A 15,313-nucleotide genomic window follows, 5' to 3' on the forward strand; every position below is an offset into this window, starting at 1 on the left:
TTCAGCGTATAAATTCACAACTGTTGTATGCGCTGAATGCGGCCAATAGCCACGTTCAGCAGGCACAACTGTTGAGTGAGCGCTCAACGATTTCTTAATGGCCACGTTCAGCAAGCACAACTGTTGAGTGAGCGCTCACTCAACAGTTGTGTCTGCTGAACGCGGCCAATATGATTGGCTGGGATCTAAAGGTATTAACCAATCATACTGAGCGCTCATTGATCTCTTAATATGATTGGCTGGATCTAAAAGTATTAACCAATCATTCCGAGCGCTCACTCAACAGTTGTGTCTGCTGAACGCGGCCATTGGTCGTTGGAGCAAGCAGGATAAGGGTGGAGTCCCATGGAGCGGAATACGCGGAAGCGGAATCAGCGGATCGCCAATCGCAAGATTATTCTGATAGAGCCCTTTCAAAAATTCCGTCGAAACGGTCTTGTGATTGGCGATCCGCTGATTCCGCTTCCGCGTATTCCGCTCCATGGGACTCCACCCTAACGTTGGGACCTGCGACGCGAACAGACCTTCTGCGTTGCGGGAAAGCGCCCGACAAATGTATGATCATGATAAAGCAATTATCTCCCCAACAGTCTTGACTCACGAATACCTAGATTCGGCACGCGCCATCGAGAAGCGCGTCGCAGCGACGGGCGCGCGTTTATGATAACGAAGCGGTCTTATCTTATCTCTCCTCGATTCTCTCCGAGATAACTTTCGGCCGGAGCTCCGTTTTCCTTGTGCGATCTGCCTCGCCCCCTTTCCGGTTGACCTGGTAAGCATACAACCCGGAAACCCTTCTTCGAAGCTCCGCTCAAGCTAATTCTGTACTCGCACGCGAATCAGCTCGCGATCCCCGAAGCGCGCGAGACTCGCCGTCCTCCGCGTTTCGTCGGACCCGCGCTATTTGTTTATACACGACGTTATTTGTCGCGCTCCACGCCACTTCGCCGCGGGTCCCTTTTACGTTCGCGCTATGTCGAGATCGAGAGTCTCGAGCGCGTTTATTAGGTTAATCGCGAACCGCGGAGGATCGCGTCTCGCGCTGCCGCGTGCCGCGGGGGTCGCTCGCGGGGCGGAGGCTGTCCGGGATTCGACCGGCGAGCTGTACTCGCGGTGCGTTTTACATTCGACGTGAGATATCTGTCGGATCTCGAGTCGGCCCGTTAGATACCGAGTGTCCCGCGTCAACCTAGACCGTCGTGACTCGGTTTATTTTGTCGTCCTTGACCGTTGTGACTCTGTTGATTTTGTCGAGCCTCGCACTCGACTATATGTACAGGCGCTGAGGAAAGACGATTTCTGTGTAGCATACAATTTACGTGTTTCAGTGCGCAACGGCCGTACGCGACAATGAGCGTGGATATCACTTTGTTCACTTTGCCGAACAACCAGCCGGTTGTCGCGCTGGAGTGCGACACTGCGTTCCAGTCGTTAACGCAGAAGGAAAAGTTGTACGCTCACTACCTGAGCCAGGCCGCGTGGAACGGAGGACTGATAGTATTGATACAGACGTCGCCAGAGTCGCCGCTGATATTCGCGTTGCTGCACAAGATTTATCTCGCGGAGCCTGTCGACGAGCTGAAAGAAGCCGCCCTGCGCGTCGGCGTCAGCGAGCATGACTTTACGGTAAGAGGACTTTTCCTCTCTGTACGTGTATGTCTCTAGATGATGAAACGTTCAACGTAACGTTTTTTTTTTCAGGCCTTCCTGGTCTACAGCTGCGGGCTGTTCGCAAACGCGGGAAACTACAAAGCCATGGGCGACACTAAAATCATCCCGAATTTGCATAAAAGTGCGTTCGAGACGATCTTGAAGGCTTCGAAGGCTTACAGGAATGATTCCAAGGAGCTGCAGGATATATGGGATAACATTTCGAACACTCTGTATTCTTTGGACGGCAAATTGAAGTCATTGGGATTGGGTGATAAGGGGGTGACGACGTATTTCTCCGCAAACTGCACCAAGGAGGACGCGGACAGAGTCAACGCGTTCATGCAGCACAAGGGACTGGAGTCCTGCAACGCGAGGTGCTTCAAGACGGTGGCGCGGGATCCCGTGGGTGACGGTAACGTCGACGTGTACGAGATCAAACTGGCGTCGGTGGAGACGTCGGACAAACCCGGGGTGACGCTGCCCGAGGAAGCGTACGGGAACGCCAAGTTCAAGATCACGAGGGGGGACTACAGCAAACTCATGGTGCCGGTCGTGGAAAATCTCGAGAGGGCCAAGGAGTACGCGTCCAATCAGATTGAAAAGGATATGCTGGGCAAATACGTGGATCATTTCAGAACGGGATCTCTGGACGATCACATGGACGGCTCTCGTCTCTGGATAAAGGACAAGGGACCGTCCATCGAGACGTACATCGGCTTCATAGAGACGTACCGAGACCCCGCGGGTCAGCGAGGCGAGTTCGAGGGCTTCGTGGCGATGGTGAACAGGCAGATGTCCGAGAAATTCACCACGCTGGTCAACAGGGCCGAGGAATTCATCCCCAAGCTACCTTGGAACGAGGATTTCGAGAAGGACACGTTCCTGAGGCCGGACTTCACCTCTCTCGACGTTCTGACGTTCGCGGGCTCCAGCATTCCGTCGGGGATAAATATCCCGAATTACGACGAGATCAGGCAGTCCGAGGGCTTCAAGAACGTGTCGTTGGGGAACGTGATACCCGCGCATATGAAGGACACTCACGCGATCCCGTTTCTATCGGACGCCGATCAGGAACTGATGCAGAAGTACAGAATATCCAGCTTCGAGGTGCAGGTCGGTCTGCACGAGCTCCTCGGCCACGGTACCGGTAAATTGTTCAAGCAGACCGGGCCGGACACCTACAACTACGACCGCGACAACGTGAAGAATCCTCTCACCGGCGGTAAAATAGACAAGTTCTTCCAGAAAGGGGAGACCTACGATTCCAAGTTCGGCTCTATGGGATCCACGTACGAGGAGTGCAGGGCGGAGGCGGTCGGTCTTTACCTGAGCCTGGAGAGAGAGGTGCTGAGCATATTCGGCCACGAGGGACAGGTGGCGGAGGATATTATCTACGTCAACTGGCTGTCCCTGCTGTGGAGCGGTTTCGCCAAGGCCTTCGAGATGTATCAGCCCGCCACGCAAACGTGGTCCCAGGCTCACTCTCAGGCGCGTTACGTTCTGCTCAGAGTGTGCCTGGAGGCGGGCGAGGACTTTGTCAACGTGGTCGAGACCGAGGGAGGGAAGAACCTCCGTATAATTGTCGACCGGAGCAAGATCTCCACGGTCGGCAAGAAGGCCATCGGTGATTTTCTCCTCAAGCTGCAGGTTTACAAGAGCATGGGCGACGTCGAGTCGGCCGAGAGGATGTACGGCAGGTACAGCGAGGTGCCGGAGAGCGGGCCGCATCCGTGGGCCCGCTGGAGAGACGTGATCCTGTCTCGCAAGGAACCGAGGAAGATCTTCGTCCAATCGAATACGTTTATCGACGGTTTGTACCCAAGATCTTCAACACTTTCCTCCGACGCATCGTTACGACATTTACAGTTTCTCTTTGAATAACTTTTGTTATTACTGCGAACATGCTCGTTTAATGTGTTTGTAAATCCGACTGTTTCGATTTGTTTCAGGCTTCGATTCCAATAACGTGATACTCAAGAATTACGAGTCGTCGTACACGGGGCTTATTCAATCGTGGACCGAGAGATTCCCAAGCTCAGACATATCTCGAACGCTGATTGAACTCTGGAACAAAGACAAGCATCACTTTGCGTCGGCGAACAATTAATCGGGGCAGTTAACGGTCCGGGTCGTAAAGAATTCCGTGTAACCGTCGTCGGCGTTCGTGTTTACCAGAACGGCCGATGTTACCCGGTTTAAAATATTACTTTTTTACACTGTTCAATTTTTTACACGACATACGCAACGATTGTCTCGTTTCAAGGTTGAATGTGTATGTACATATGGTATGTGACAGTTTTAACTTTTTTCAAGCCACGCGATTGCGAGAGTATCACATCGCGATCCGTACTCCGATCTACGCGCGACTGCTCGACGTTTTTGCTTTTTATCCGTTTTTTTTTTAGAATATTCCACAAGGTAATGGAGTATTGTAAGATGCCTTTGACCCGTCTTTTGGGTCATATAGCGCTAAACGTCGCGGACAAGAGTACGGGGGGGGGGGGGATGCATTTAAAGAGAATATGCTGAACTTGTGTGTGGAACACAAAGATAACTGTATGTTACATAAAATATACAATTACTTTATAAATTACTTTATAAATACAAGTTGAGGCATTCGTAAGTAACCGTATTATCATTCTGGATAATAGTCCGTGACCAATGCATGAGACGCTCACGTTCGCCATTTGAATCGAACGTGAACGTACTCGAGAAAGTTCCGCGTAAGCTTGTTCTCTGTAAACACGGTATACTTTTTGCACTTGAAATGAAGCGTCCTGGCGAATGTTAGAGAAAGAGAAACGAGAGATAGGAGATGCAAAAAGTTTATTACTAAGAACGACTTATTGAACTTTTTCTACCTTGGACCAATATTCATAGTCCGTTCTTATATTTAAGAATATCTTGAGTACAGTTTTAATGTCTTGTGGAAACGCATTGGCATCTTAACAGAATGGCTTCTGTACTCTCGAGACACAAGACAGTTATTGTGCGTTATTTGAACAACCGGTTTCACCGACGTCGCTTAACTTTGATCTTACAATTAGATTAATTCGTTGTCTCTTCCTGGGGGAACAGTTGGAAAGAGACAAGGGACGAATCGAGCTAGGCTTGAAGTCAAACAACGTTGGTGAAACCGGGCCTTGGAGAGAAACTTAAAACATAAAACATTGTCTTAAAAGTGCAGCCATAAGATATTACTTGGACCTGGTTTCACCAGCGTCGCTTAACTTTAAGCTTAGCTTAATTCGTTCCTTGGCCCTTTCTAACTCTTACTTTAGAAAGAGGCAAACATGAATTAAACTAAGATCCAAGTTAAACAACTTTTGGTGAAATCGGGCCTTAAGATCTTGAAATAAGAACGGACTATGAATCCTTTTTTGGTTTTAAACTTCAGCCCGATTGTGGAAAGTGCAGCAAAGCGAAGAATAAACCTGTATAGCCTAACGCGCGATAAAGGGATTATTGGGAAATGGGAATAAATGGCTGCGTTCAGCAGAAAAAGCTGCTTTGCATCTGTTGTAAAATGAATCTGTGAATCTGATTGGTGTATTCTCTTAATCTTGAGTGAATTTAAGAGCATACGCCAATCAGATTCACGAATTTTACAACAGTTGCAAAGCAGTTTTTTCTGCTGAACGTAGCTAATATTAAACCCATATTGTTTAAATGCACAAGCTAAAATATTTTGGGTTACGACTATATGACACATTTCTCATATTCGTATCTGGTATTTTATTCTTTTTGTCATTGTGCGTTACGTTTACTTTCTCTTCCCTTCGTCCCTGTCTTCTAATATTCAACGTTTAGTCTGTCCTTGATATTTCCTTTATTGTGCGCGCGGCCTAAGCTTCAAATCGTCGTCGCGCATGCGCGTGCGCGCCCCTGCGACGCGACCAATGCCGCGTTCGCGTCTACATATACGTCTATGGTTTGAATCCGGCGAGTTTTGGCGGGCAATAACAGACGGAGACGACGTGCAGGATGGAGGGACGGGACTCTTTGCGGGGCCTGTTTCAGGATTTAGGCTGTAAAATCGAGAACGATGCCGTCCTCGACAAGTGTGAGTACTCCCGCGGGATCTACCGCGATTTTCTACTCGTCGAAAATCCTCCCGGAATCGCGTTCCGCCTCGAGTGCTCGTCGGCGTCGCGAGCCTGGTCGAAAATTTACTTCAGCTCGCCTTGAAAACAAAGCGCTGACTTCGGACGATCGAGCGAGTGCGTCTGTTTTTAACAAGAGAACGAACACGCGATACAAAACGGACGCGGACTTTGCTCTACCTCGTTGTCGTATAACCTCACTTTTGAAACCGCGGACCCCTTCGTACACGCTGGAAGTGAAAATTGGAGGGTCTTGAAAAGCGCCGGTCTCGCCGGCGACAGTTGATCTCGGTTGCGGTCGAAGACTCGCTCGTTCGCCCCCGTTGATTCCGCGGGGAACGAACGGGAAGCATTTTAGGTTAGACCGCGATGAAAGTTGGACGACGCCGGCGTGAGACACCAAAGCCGCCACGTTGCGGTACGTTCGATTTAGCGAATTTTAGGCGTTGCAGTTATTCAGTTTCCCAGTATTTTTAACCGAGCAGCCTTCTGTCGGGATCGGCACGCTCACCGGGCGTTTCTGTGACGCAGGTTTTCAACTATGCGACTTGTACGACGTGGACGTGGAGAAGCTCACGGAGCTGTGGCTGACCTTTTGCGTCAACAACGACACCGATATCGATCCCACCGTTGACACCTTGGTCAAGATGGAACGCGCGGTGCTGAAGGATTACAAACCGCACGACTCGACCGTAGAGAGCCCCGCAAAGCAGCAAGAACCAATGGAAAAACATCTCGCCGCGAGCGAAACTGTGTATCCTTTAACAACAAAATTCATCGTTGTCGTTCTGGGGCTCGATTGCTGAATTAGGGTGTGTTCCCATTTCCTCTTAGTACTACTTTCAGGGGCCCGATTCTCGAAATCATTCGAAGAAGAAACGTATACGAACATTCTGCTCCGACAGAAAAGTTGAAAGTCGATTGGTTAAAGCCACGCGAATGGCCAATCAACTTGCAACTTTTCTGTAAGAGCAGAATTTTCGCATACGTTTCTCCTTCGAATATATTCAAGAATCCAGCCCCAGTCCTCTTTATGTCTGGAACCATTTAGAGATACACTGGGATTATCGCTGATGGAGGAACGATTCTCAAATCACATACCACTCTGATCCCTTGAGTTACGCTCTAGTCGATTTAAACGAGTTTCACTGAGGAAGACTCGAAGTAGGGTCGAAACGTTTATATTGAAGAGAAATTTTGTTTCTAAATTGTGAGAACCGTTTTCCGTTGATTTGTGGCTCACATTGGCGCTCTTCCCTCTCTACATATTTTCTTTTTGGGAGCCTTCACAACATTTTGGAATATACTACTGACAGTACTCTCAATAGTCTAGAGCATTCGGTATCAAAGAGAAGATGCAAACGGTTGCACGTAGAAAAGAATACCCGTTGTGTTATCACGAAGGATACTGGGGTTTCGTTTGGAAATGACTTTCTCAGAAGCTGAATTCAGTAATAGCGTCCGGTACTGGCAGTAGTACCGAGAGGAAATGGGAACACACCCTTGGAAGAAACGTAAGCGCAAGTTCTGCTCTTGCAGAAAAGTTGCAAGTTTGATGGGCGATTCGCATGGCTTTTAACCGATCGACCTTCAGCTTTTCTGCGAGAGCAGAATTTTCGCGTGCTTCTCTCTCGAGTGAATTAAAGAATCGAGCCCCTGGACGAGGAATATGATCGGTGATTCGCGACTGCTGTAACATACGCGTATATGGCACCTTACATGCAAACATTACAGTGACGACGACGTACTTAGCATGTATGGCTGTGCAGAGAGTCAACCGTCGAAGGTGAGTTTTAGCAATTACTTTATTGTAATTTATTAATTTTTCTCTATGCAAAAAAGGCGTATTAAGTCGATAGTTGAGAGTCCCGAAGTATTGTCGCTTTTCCGAGATGCTGATTGGCTGTCTCGCTTGTGCGATACGACATGCTTCAGTCGTGTTATTTGCAGCTGTTAAACCACGCGAATTTTTAGAGAGAACGAAGCGCGCGCTTGCGTTGTCTAGTGTATAAGAAATACGGTTTGCAAGTGTATTAATGTTTCAATAAAAAATAGCGGTGTATTTTTCATTGGAACATTTTACGCAACGCAATTGATGCGTCACATCGTTGAACTGTAAGTTCGATTTAGGTCGAGATCAATCTACAATGCAATATGCAATCAACTCGCGTGCACGGATACGTGCGAATCGTAACGGTTATTTAAGTTGGTATCGAAAATCGAAGAGTATTTTCCAAATGCATATACGTGGCAAATTTATGATTATAATTTAGTATCTCACGATCTGCAATTTAGGAGCGAGTGGCCGGCGGACGCGAGACAATGTTGGTAGAAAAGATTGTTTTCGGGCAGGTTGTTCCGATCTCTCGGGCTCAGTTTTGCATTTTCTGGTTAACTGTTTACCAGAGCTTAGTCGACGCTCTATCTTTTTTTTTAAATATTATCCAAGGCCAAGTATTTCATTTTCTGGTCAACTGACCAGAGGTCAGTCGACTCTCCATCTTTTTCTATGTTATTATCTAAGAAGGAACAGAATCGACTAACTTCTGGTTAACAGTTGACCAGAAAATGAAACTCCAGGCCTTGGTATAAGTTAACTGATGGTTAAATCATACATGTCTGTTTTTCCTTTAAATTAAAAAAAGGATGGCCGTATAATTTAACTATCAGTTGGCTTACCAAGAGGTTGGCAAAACCGGGTCCTTGTGCTCGGTTTTTCATTTTCTGATTAACTTTTTTAACCAGACGTTAGTCAACTCTCCATCTTTTTCTACGAGAAGAGACAGGAGTCAAGTAACCTCCGGTTAACAATCGGCCAGAAAATGAAGAACCCGGGCCTTAGTATCCGACAATGAGATAACAATACTCGTTCGTTGAATGCTTTCTTTTTTTCCGAGAAAAGTCATTAGAAAATGGCATTCCTTTCGGCAGGAAATAGAGTCATTTCGACAGGCATTTCAGCCCTTGTCCATAGATCAATCCGAGACGGACACCGGAGTGTTTCCCGGAACGCTGCTATCTCCTTTGGAAAAGCCTTCGGGAAAATTCCACTCGTTCATCCGAAAAGAACGTGAGTTCGGTTCGGGAGGAATGGCATTGTCCCAGCGGGCACTTCAGGTACCTGAACAGTGCTCTGCCAACATTGTCTCTCACCGTTCACAGTGGGTCCCCCACCCCCTCCGATATACAATGCATCTGTTGTTTGCAAATGCGCGTTCCGTTCGTGATATTACGTTGCGGGCGTTTTCTCGCTGGCTCGAAGGATCGGGAGAGAATTTTCGAGGCTCTCCCGAAGATACCAAAGAGAAAGAAGAAGACGAGGGAGGAGGATGAGAAAGATTAAGAAGAAGAAGAAGAAGCAACATCGTTACAGGATTCTGCATGGCGGCACCGTAATTCCCGCCACAAAAATCGCTCAGGTAGATCCCCCACCTCGCCCCCCTCCGCCGCGCCAGTTCGGCTCACTTCGCGAAGGATCTCCCGCGCGGCAGGTGGGGAGGGGGCGGGGCGGGACGGAGCAGCGCGTTTCCATTGGCGGAACGAGGACGAAGAGCGACACGAGCGAGGGAAGGGGCAAGGTTCTTCCTCCTTCTCCCTCCATCCCCTCCGTCTCCTCGGCGAGCCGAACGGATCTCTTTCGAAGGGCACGATTTCAGTTTTCAAGGACTCCGGCGCGGTCGCCGTCGGTTCGTCGCTCTCGTTCTCACGTTTATTTTAACGCGCGAACGGAGAGTAGTCGCGCGCGATCCACGCTCGCGTTCGTTCCTCGCTCGCCGCGGCCGAAGATTCGTGCGCGCGCGGGCGCGCGAGCGTGCCTCGCGGTGTGTCGCGTTGCGCTCGGTTATCGGTGCGCGGCTCGGTATCGGTGCGGCCTCTGTGCCTCTCTCGATGGCGTCGGCAACGCGACGCCGCCATCAGCGTCTGACAAGCGCGTCCCCGCGAGTGATCGTTTTCCGCCTCGGCGCCGCTCCGCTCCGCTCGGCTGGCAATCGCGCGGGAGGATCGGTCGCCCCGCGGCCGCGAGGCTCGTTCGCGGCGACTCGACGGCTGGCGATCGCGATCGCGGCGTGCGCGAGGAAAGGAGCAGGCGAGAAGCGGTAACACCGGCGGCCATGATGGCTCGGTCTCGGCGCGGAGTCGGGGCCCGCGAGCGCGGCGAGAGAGCGAGCAATTTCGCCGATCGCGCGGCCGAAATACGCCCGGATCCTCCCCTCGTCCGACTCGGAGGAAGCGAGGAGAATCTGCTCGCCCGTATCCGCCGATCGGTTCTCGCGTCGCGATCGCCCGCGGACGCGCGCGCGCATGCGCGCGCACGCTCGTAGGAATGGACGCCGCGTCGCGCGGACGCGAGTGCGACGACCGTTGAGCCGCGGCGGAGCCTGTTGACTCGCGCCGCTGCAACCTGTTGCGCCAACGACGGACGATGAACGGCGGTGCCTCGCTCGAGCACTGCGCTCCGCGGAGGAGAAAAAAAAAGATAACGCGCCCCGGGCCCCGAGGGAAGTAGGTATGCAATTAGACGACGGGGAGGGGGAGAGAGTGGGAGATCGAGCGACTCGCTGCCATCTCGCTCGACGTCGATCTCGTAGGCTTCGACTTCGACTCGCGGGGGAATCTTTTCGATTGTCCGCGAGTCCCTTTGTATCGCGCGCGAGCGGAAGCTCTTTTTTTTCCGATCGTCCGACGTGCGATCTGCGCCGGAGCGGAGGAGATTCGAATTCCGTCGCCGTTGAAGGTCGTGCTTTTCAGCGCTCGCCGCGGCGAGTATCGAGAGCGCGACGATTACCGATTACTCCGCGGCTCTTATCGGCGCCAAACTTTGAATCGCGACTGCCGCGATCGTATGGCCTCGCGTCCACGATCCCAAGAACGGGGAGTGCATTCTGTATCTTGCGATACAGTGAAAATACTGGAAGCGAGCAGCTCTGTCTCTTTTTAAGGGGACGGTTAGAAAGAGACAAAGTTATTCGCTTTTAGCACTTTCACTGTAGCGTAAAGGCCCGTGTCCACGATGCTGGAACTTCGCCCAAGTTCGTGGACACGGGCCTTAAGTCTTGTGTCCACGATCCAAGAACTGCGTCCAAGTTCTTGAATCGCGGACACAAGGCTTAAGATACAGAATTGACCTCCCGCGTCCAAGTTCTAGTTCCGAGAAATGTGTAGCCGATCGACTTGCGGCTTTCACGAAGCTGAAAACTTCTCGCGATCTTTTACTAACATTTATTGTACGTTCCCGTGAAGATTATCGCCACACGGACTTTCCATTCGTTCTCGATTAGCGCGCGGACTCCGGATTCTTATCGAGACAATTGAAGGAAGAAGGAAGGAAAGAAGACGTTTCCCTGGCCTTTTCTTCGGTTCTCAGCGCACGGGCGCCGTTAAAGGGTCGGGGGATTTCCCGGCCGGACCTTTCACCGGCGCAAAACACCCGCCCGCTCGTCGTCAACTTTCTCTCCTCGATCGCGCTCGAATCGTCGAGAGACGCGCGCGTTCCCGCCGATAAGCAACGCGAATAACTCGCGCCTAGCGATATCGCGTTTGACCGACGGGCTCTTCGAGCGCGCGCGCGCGCGCGCGGCCGTTGGTGTCTCTCCATCAATTAAGCGCAATTGAACAACAACTGTTCCAATCTCTTCCCTCGCCCGCACGGCTTTCGATCCCGCCGCGCGTTTCTTTCGTCTCCGCTCTTCGTGCCGCGTGACTCAGCCGAGGAGACTGATCGATAGTCGCGGATGCTCTCGGAACGATCGTCGGTCTCGCGCGGCGCGCGACTCTTCGGGAATCGGCCGATCGAGAACAATCCACGTCGACGGTGATGGGCACGTTGGGAAGAGCGAGAGGACGGAGAGGAGAGAGGATTCGCGGGGTGGACGTTAGAACGCGGTCGATTCTGGTTTTTTTTTGTAAGTAGCTGCTATCTGCTCGCTGCCGAGTGCCTTGGACCTGATTTCCGTGAGCGAATTGTCCGACTAATGTCCATTCTGTCAGTGCAGATTAACTTTAATGTCGGTTTAACTTTCTTTTCAGCTTTTTCTAGTTCTAAGAGTTGGAGGAAGATGGAGAGTAAATTGGACCGAGATAAAAAGTTAAGCTACGCTGGTAGAAGTGGACACGATTCGCGGTTTTTTCCTCTTTCGTACAAATGGCGGGGTGGACTAGTTTACGCGACGGAGAGTGAAAAGACTCCTGGGAGTTCGAACCGCATCAAAGGTACGCGGACCGTGAGGTCTGCAACGAGAGTTGCTAGTCGTGAAGCCTTGCGTCCACGATCTGAGAACTGCGCCCAAGTTCCGGTTCTGAGAAATGTGTAGCCAATCAGCTTGCAGCTTTTACGGAAAACTACACTGGCTACATATTTCTCGGAACTGGAACTCGGACGCAGTTTCTGGATCGTGGACGCAAGGCTCTACGCCCGTTTCTACCAATGCAGATTAACTTTAATCTCGGCTTAAATTACTTCTTGTCTTAGAAAAAGATACAAAGTAAGTGGAACCAAGATTGAAGTTAAACTGCGTTGGTAGAAACGGGTATTAGCGAGAAGTCAGGTAGGAAAAGGATCGGCATGCAGTTTCGACCAAAGGCCTGTGTGTCCACGATGCTAGAAACTTGCCCCAAGTTTCGAGAAATGTGCGGCCAATCAACTAGCAGCTTTTATGGAATAGCCGCAAGTTGATTGGCTACACATTTCTCGAAACTAGAACTTGGGCCAAGTTCTAGCGTCGTGGACACAGGCCTCGACTAACAATTCGTCGTAGACCGAGCCTGAAACTTTAGTCCCTGTTCAAAACCGATGAAGATCCGAGTGCTCGCTGTAATATAGCTCCGTTTTTCGACGAGTATACGTTTGACTCGTCTAGCGATCGCGTTTGAATAATTTGTCCTCGCTTTCGTACACAAGAAACGAGAGTACCCGTGAAGTTTACTTGTAGCGGACGCGAGGTGTCTCGTTCGCTCGACTGCTCCGAACGTCTGTTTACCAACGTTACTGTTTGCTCGTCGATATTGGTGCGTCAATGTTGATCGAGAATCCGAATTGTCCTCCCGCGAAGGACGTGTTCTCGAGCGCTGCGACAATGTCTTTTACGTTGGCCTGCCGTCGCGGGGCCCACGGAAGTTAAATCGGACAAACGGAACAGTCGGGCAGCCGCGTTCGGCTTTTGAGAGAACCGGTTCTCTCTTTCTCGAATAGAACGCGAGGTAATTTTATTTTTCGCATATTCGACTTTGCTTATCGGTTTTTTTCTTTCGTTACACGAGGAGTGGGATTCTTCTGTTCTACTCGAGGGAACCTTTTCTCTTCGATCCGCGAATCTCCCGAGTTCAAGAAGAAAGGTTGACGTCGCGACGTTATTTTGCTCATTTCCTATAAATACAGAAGTACGCGAAGTGCGTGCGGAGTGCACAGAGCGATTATTTGAAAAAAATATTGCGAACGCGATCTTTCTTTTCGCCTATCTGGAGTCTGGTCTACAACGTGCTCTATGCAGTTGGAAACGTTCTATTTTGTAGAAACAAATCAAAATGTTTGAAGAATACAATGTGTAATGTACTCCGAGGGGGAAACCGCAGACCAAAATCTTGTACACCAATGCCCACTAATGCCCAGTGGGCATTACTTGATCTTATTATTGTATTTTATCTTATTTTAGCTTTATAATGCCCTAGCAAGGTCTAATGCTCCAAAAAATGTCTAGTTCGATGCGCACGGAAGGAATTTTCTCTGAAAATTTATCCTGAAAATCGTGGGACAACGGGTATGGCATTTCGAAGAATACGAGCTTCTTGAAATTTTACCGTACATTTTACTGGTAAAACAAGTTGTTCAAAATGCCATGTGCGGCGATTACATAATTTTCAGGATAAACGTTGAAAGAAAAATTCCGCGCCTAATTCATCAACTTGCGCGCATTTTTTTAAACGTGCCTACAAAATAGAACGTTTCTAGACTCAACGAGCGCGCACCGTGGAGCGGTTTTCAAGACCAACGGCGTTAGCAACTCGGAAATTCTTTTACTTCCCGGACATCTTTCGCGCGGAATCGGCGCGTCTTCTCACCCGGGAAAGCCCGTTTTCTTCTCGAAAGTTCACCTCGGGTACGCGCACTCCGTCGTCAGGTTCGTTCCTTTGTAATCCCGAGTCTTTTGTGCTCTTTCTTCCCCCTACCCTCTCTCTCTCTTTCTCCCCCTCTTTTTCTCTCCAATTGGATACCTGCTTTATTTTGAGTGCAGAAAGTATAACGTAGCGCGCAGCTACGAGCAACAGACCTGCGTGCGTCCGACGGGAGAGAAGGACCGTGGAGAGAAAGGAAGAAGAAGATGGTTAGAGCGAGAGGGAACGTGTCACGTGCATAAGGAGCGTACTCGTGGCGCGGCGCGCATGCGCGCGCGGCGAGGATCGGACGGCGTCGGACGCGGACGGAGGACAAGAGAGCGAGAGAGCGAGCGAGAGAGAGAGCCGCCGGGCACCGCTTCTTCTCTGAACTTGATTGAAACGACGCGTAATACGAAGGCGGACGTTACGAGCGGGCCCAGGTTAATCGTAGTTAACCTCCGTGCAGCGCGTCGCCGTATTCTCCCTCGCGTGTATTCGCGTGCGCGCGCGAATCGAGCGTTCGCGGCTATCAGCCGCCCCCTTTCCCTGCGCCCCGAAGAAAATGCAGAAGAGGGACACCCACGCGGGGGATTCTTCTCGGATGTGCCGAATGAGTGGCGGTCTAGTGCACGGTCGATAACGTTGTGACTAGATCCACACTCATTAAGCACGTCCGAGCGCAGCAACGATCGTCGAGATCGGAGGGTTCCCTCCCCCGCCGCCTCGGAGAAGCACCGTCACGTCCCTGAGGAGAACCCCGGCTCCGCTCCGTTTGGTTCCCTCCCGTCGGGAGATCTTTGAGGACCGTCTGCACTGGGAGCAAGTGGCGAGAAGCAAGAGAACCAATAATCCTTAGGCCGGTGGCGCACGAAAAGACTCGAGACTCGAGAATTTCAACCGTACGGAATTCTCGGCTTGAAGGCCTTCACACATAAAATTCCGCAAGGACGTAAAACGTGAGCGTAAGAAAATCAACAAATTGGATTTGCTACTGCTCGCGTTATTGCCTTATGTTCTCAACTGTGATTGGTCGATTTTCTTACGCTTACGTTTTACGTCCTTACGGAATTTTGTGTGTGTGAAGGCCTTTACGTTTCAATGTGGCTGCTCGAGTTTTCGACTACGATTGGTCAATTCGCATACGGGACCGAACACACGAAAAAGACGCGCAGGAAAACTTAAGAACTTGAACCAATCGGAATTTTCAGCTTCGCTCAAGTTGCAAAACGGCTGCTTACATTTTCGGCAGTCATTGGTCGTTTCCGTTAAGTCTTAAGTTTTACTGCTTAAGTTTTTCTTCGCGTGTTCGGGCCTTTACTGTTCGTTTTAATGTTTAAGTCTTTGTATGCTACGGTCCTAGTCTGCGACAGGTGATTTAAGCTCCAAGAAATTGACCAATTACAGTCGGAAGTGAGGAGAATACTCGACTGTGATTGGTTAATTTCTTAAGCCCAATGTCCACGATG

The 15,313-nt window shown here is 50.3% G+C and overlaps 3 protein-coding genes across 3 annotated transcripts in view; all 3 read left to right on the plus strand.

The window, feature by feature from the left end:
- The first annotated feature begins 889 nt into the window (after nucleotides 1-889).
- Nucleotides 890-4,276, plus strand: LOC105561834 (dipeptidyl peptidase 3). Its single transcript, XM_012012180.1, has 4 exons — nucleotides 890-1,113; nucleotides 1,329-1,626; nucleotides 1,702-3,463; nucleotides 3,603-4,276. Exons 1-4 carry the CDS (start codon nucleotides 974-976, stop codon nucleotides 3,758-3,760), a joined length of 2,358 nt encoding a protein of 785 aa, XP_011867570.1. The 5' UTR covers nucleotides 890-973; the 3' UTR covers nucleotides 3,761-4,276.
- Nucleotides 4,277-5,272: 996 nt separating this feature from the next.
- LOC105561837 (DNA polymerase alpha subunit B) overlaps nucleotides 5,273-15,313 on the plus strand; it is a 15,930-nt gene continuing 5,889 nt past the window's right edge. The window contains exons 1-3 of the mRNA XM_012012182.1: nucleotides 5,273-5,716; nucleotides 6,288-6,510; nucleotides 7,491-7,542. Coding sequence (XP_011867572.1) covers nucleotides 5,638-5,716; nucleotides 6,288-6,510; nucleotides 7,491-7,542 — 354 coding nt within the window. The 5' untranslated portion in view covers nucleotides 5,273-5,637. The remainder of the gene's footprint in view (nucleotides 5,717-6,287; nucleotides 6,511-7,490; nucleotides 7,543-15,313) is intronic.
- Nucleotides 11,089-12,385, plus strand: LOC105561835. The gene is made up of 2 exons (XM_012012181.1): nucleotides 11,089-11,659; nucleotides 11,784-12,385. Exons 1-2 carry the CDS (start codon nucleotides 11,572-11,574, stop codon nucleotides 12,065-12,067), a joined length of 372 nt encoding a protein of 123 aa, XP_011867571.1. The 5' UTR covers nucleotides 11,089-11,571; the 3' UTR covers nucleotides 12,068-12,385.

This window comes from Vollenhovia emeryi, unplaced genomic scaffold (genome assembly GCF_000949405.1).
Source record: "Vollenhovia emeryi isolate VEMERY1.0 unplaced genomic scaffold, V.emery_V1.0 DF939199.1, whole genome shotgun sequence".
NCBI classification, from domain to species: domain Eukaryota; kingdom Metazoa; phylum Arthropoda; class Insecta; order Hymenoptera; family Formicidae; genus Vollenhovia; species Vollenhovia emeryi.

Excerpts from the sequence above, each read along its gene's own strand:
- LOC105561834 (XM_012012180.1), top strand. The coding sequence starts at position 974 with ATGTCGAGATCGAGAGTCTCGAGCGCGTTTATTAGGTTAATCGCGAAC. Across the intron at positions 1,114-1,328 it reads ACCGGCGAGCTGTACTCGCG|TGCGCAACGGCCGTACGCGA; the intron begins GTGCGTTTTACA and ends TACGTGTTTCAG. Across the intron at positions 3,464-3,602 it reads ATCGAATACGTTTATCGACG|GCTTCGATTCCAATAACGTG; the intron begins GTTTGTACCCAA and ends GATTTGTTTCAG.
- LOC105561835 (XM_012012181.1), top strand. The coding sequence starts at position 11,572 with ATGGGCACGTTGGGAAGAGCGAGAGGACGGAGAGGAGAGAGGATTCGC. Across the intron at positions 11,660-11,783 it reads GTCGATTCTGGTTTTTTTTT|CTTTTTCTAGTTCTAAGAGT; the intron begins GTAAGTAGCTGC and ends CTTTCTTTTCAG.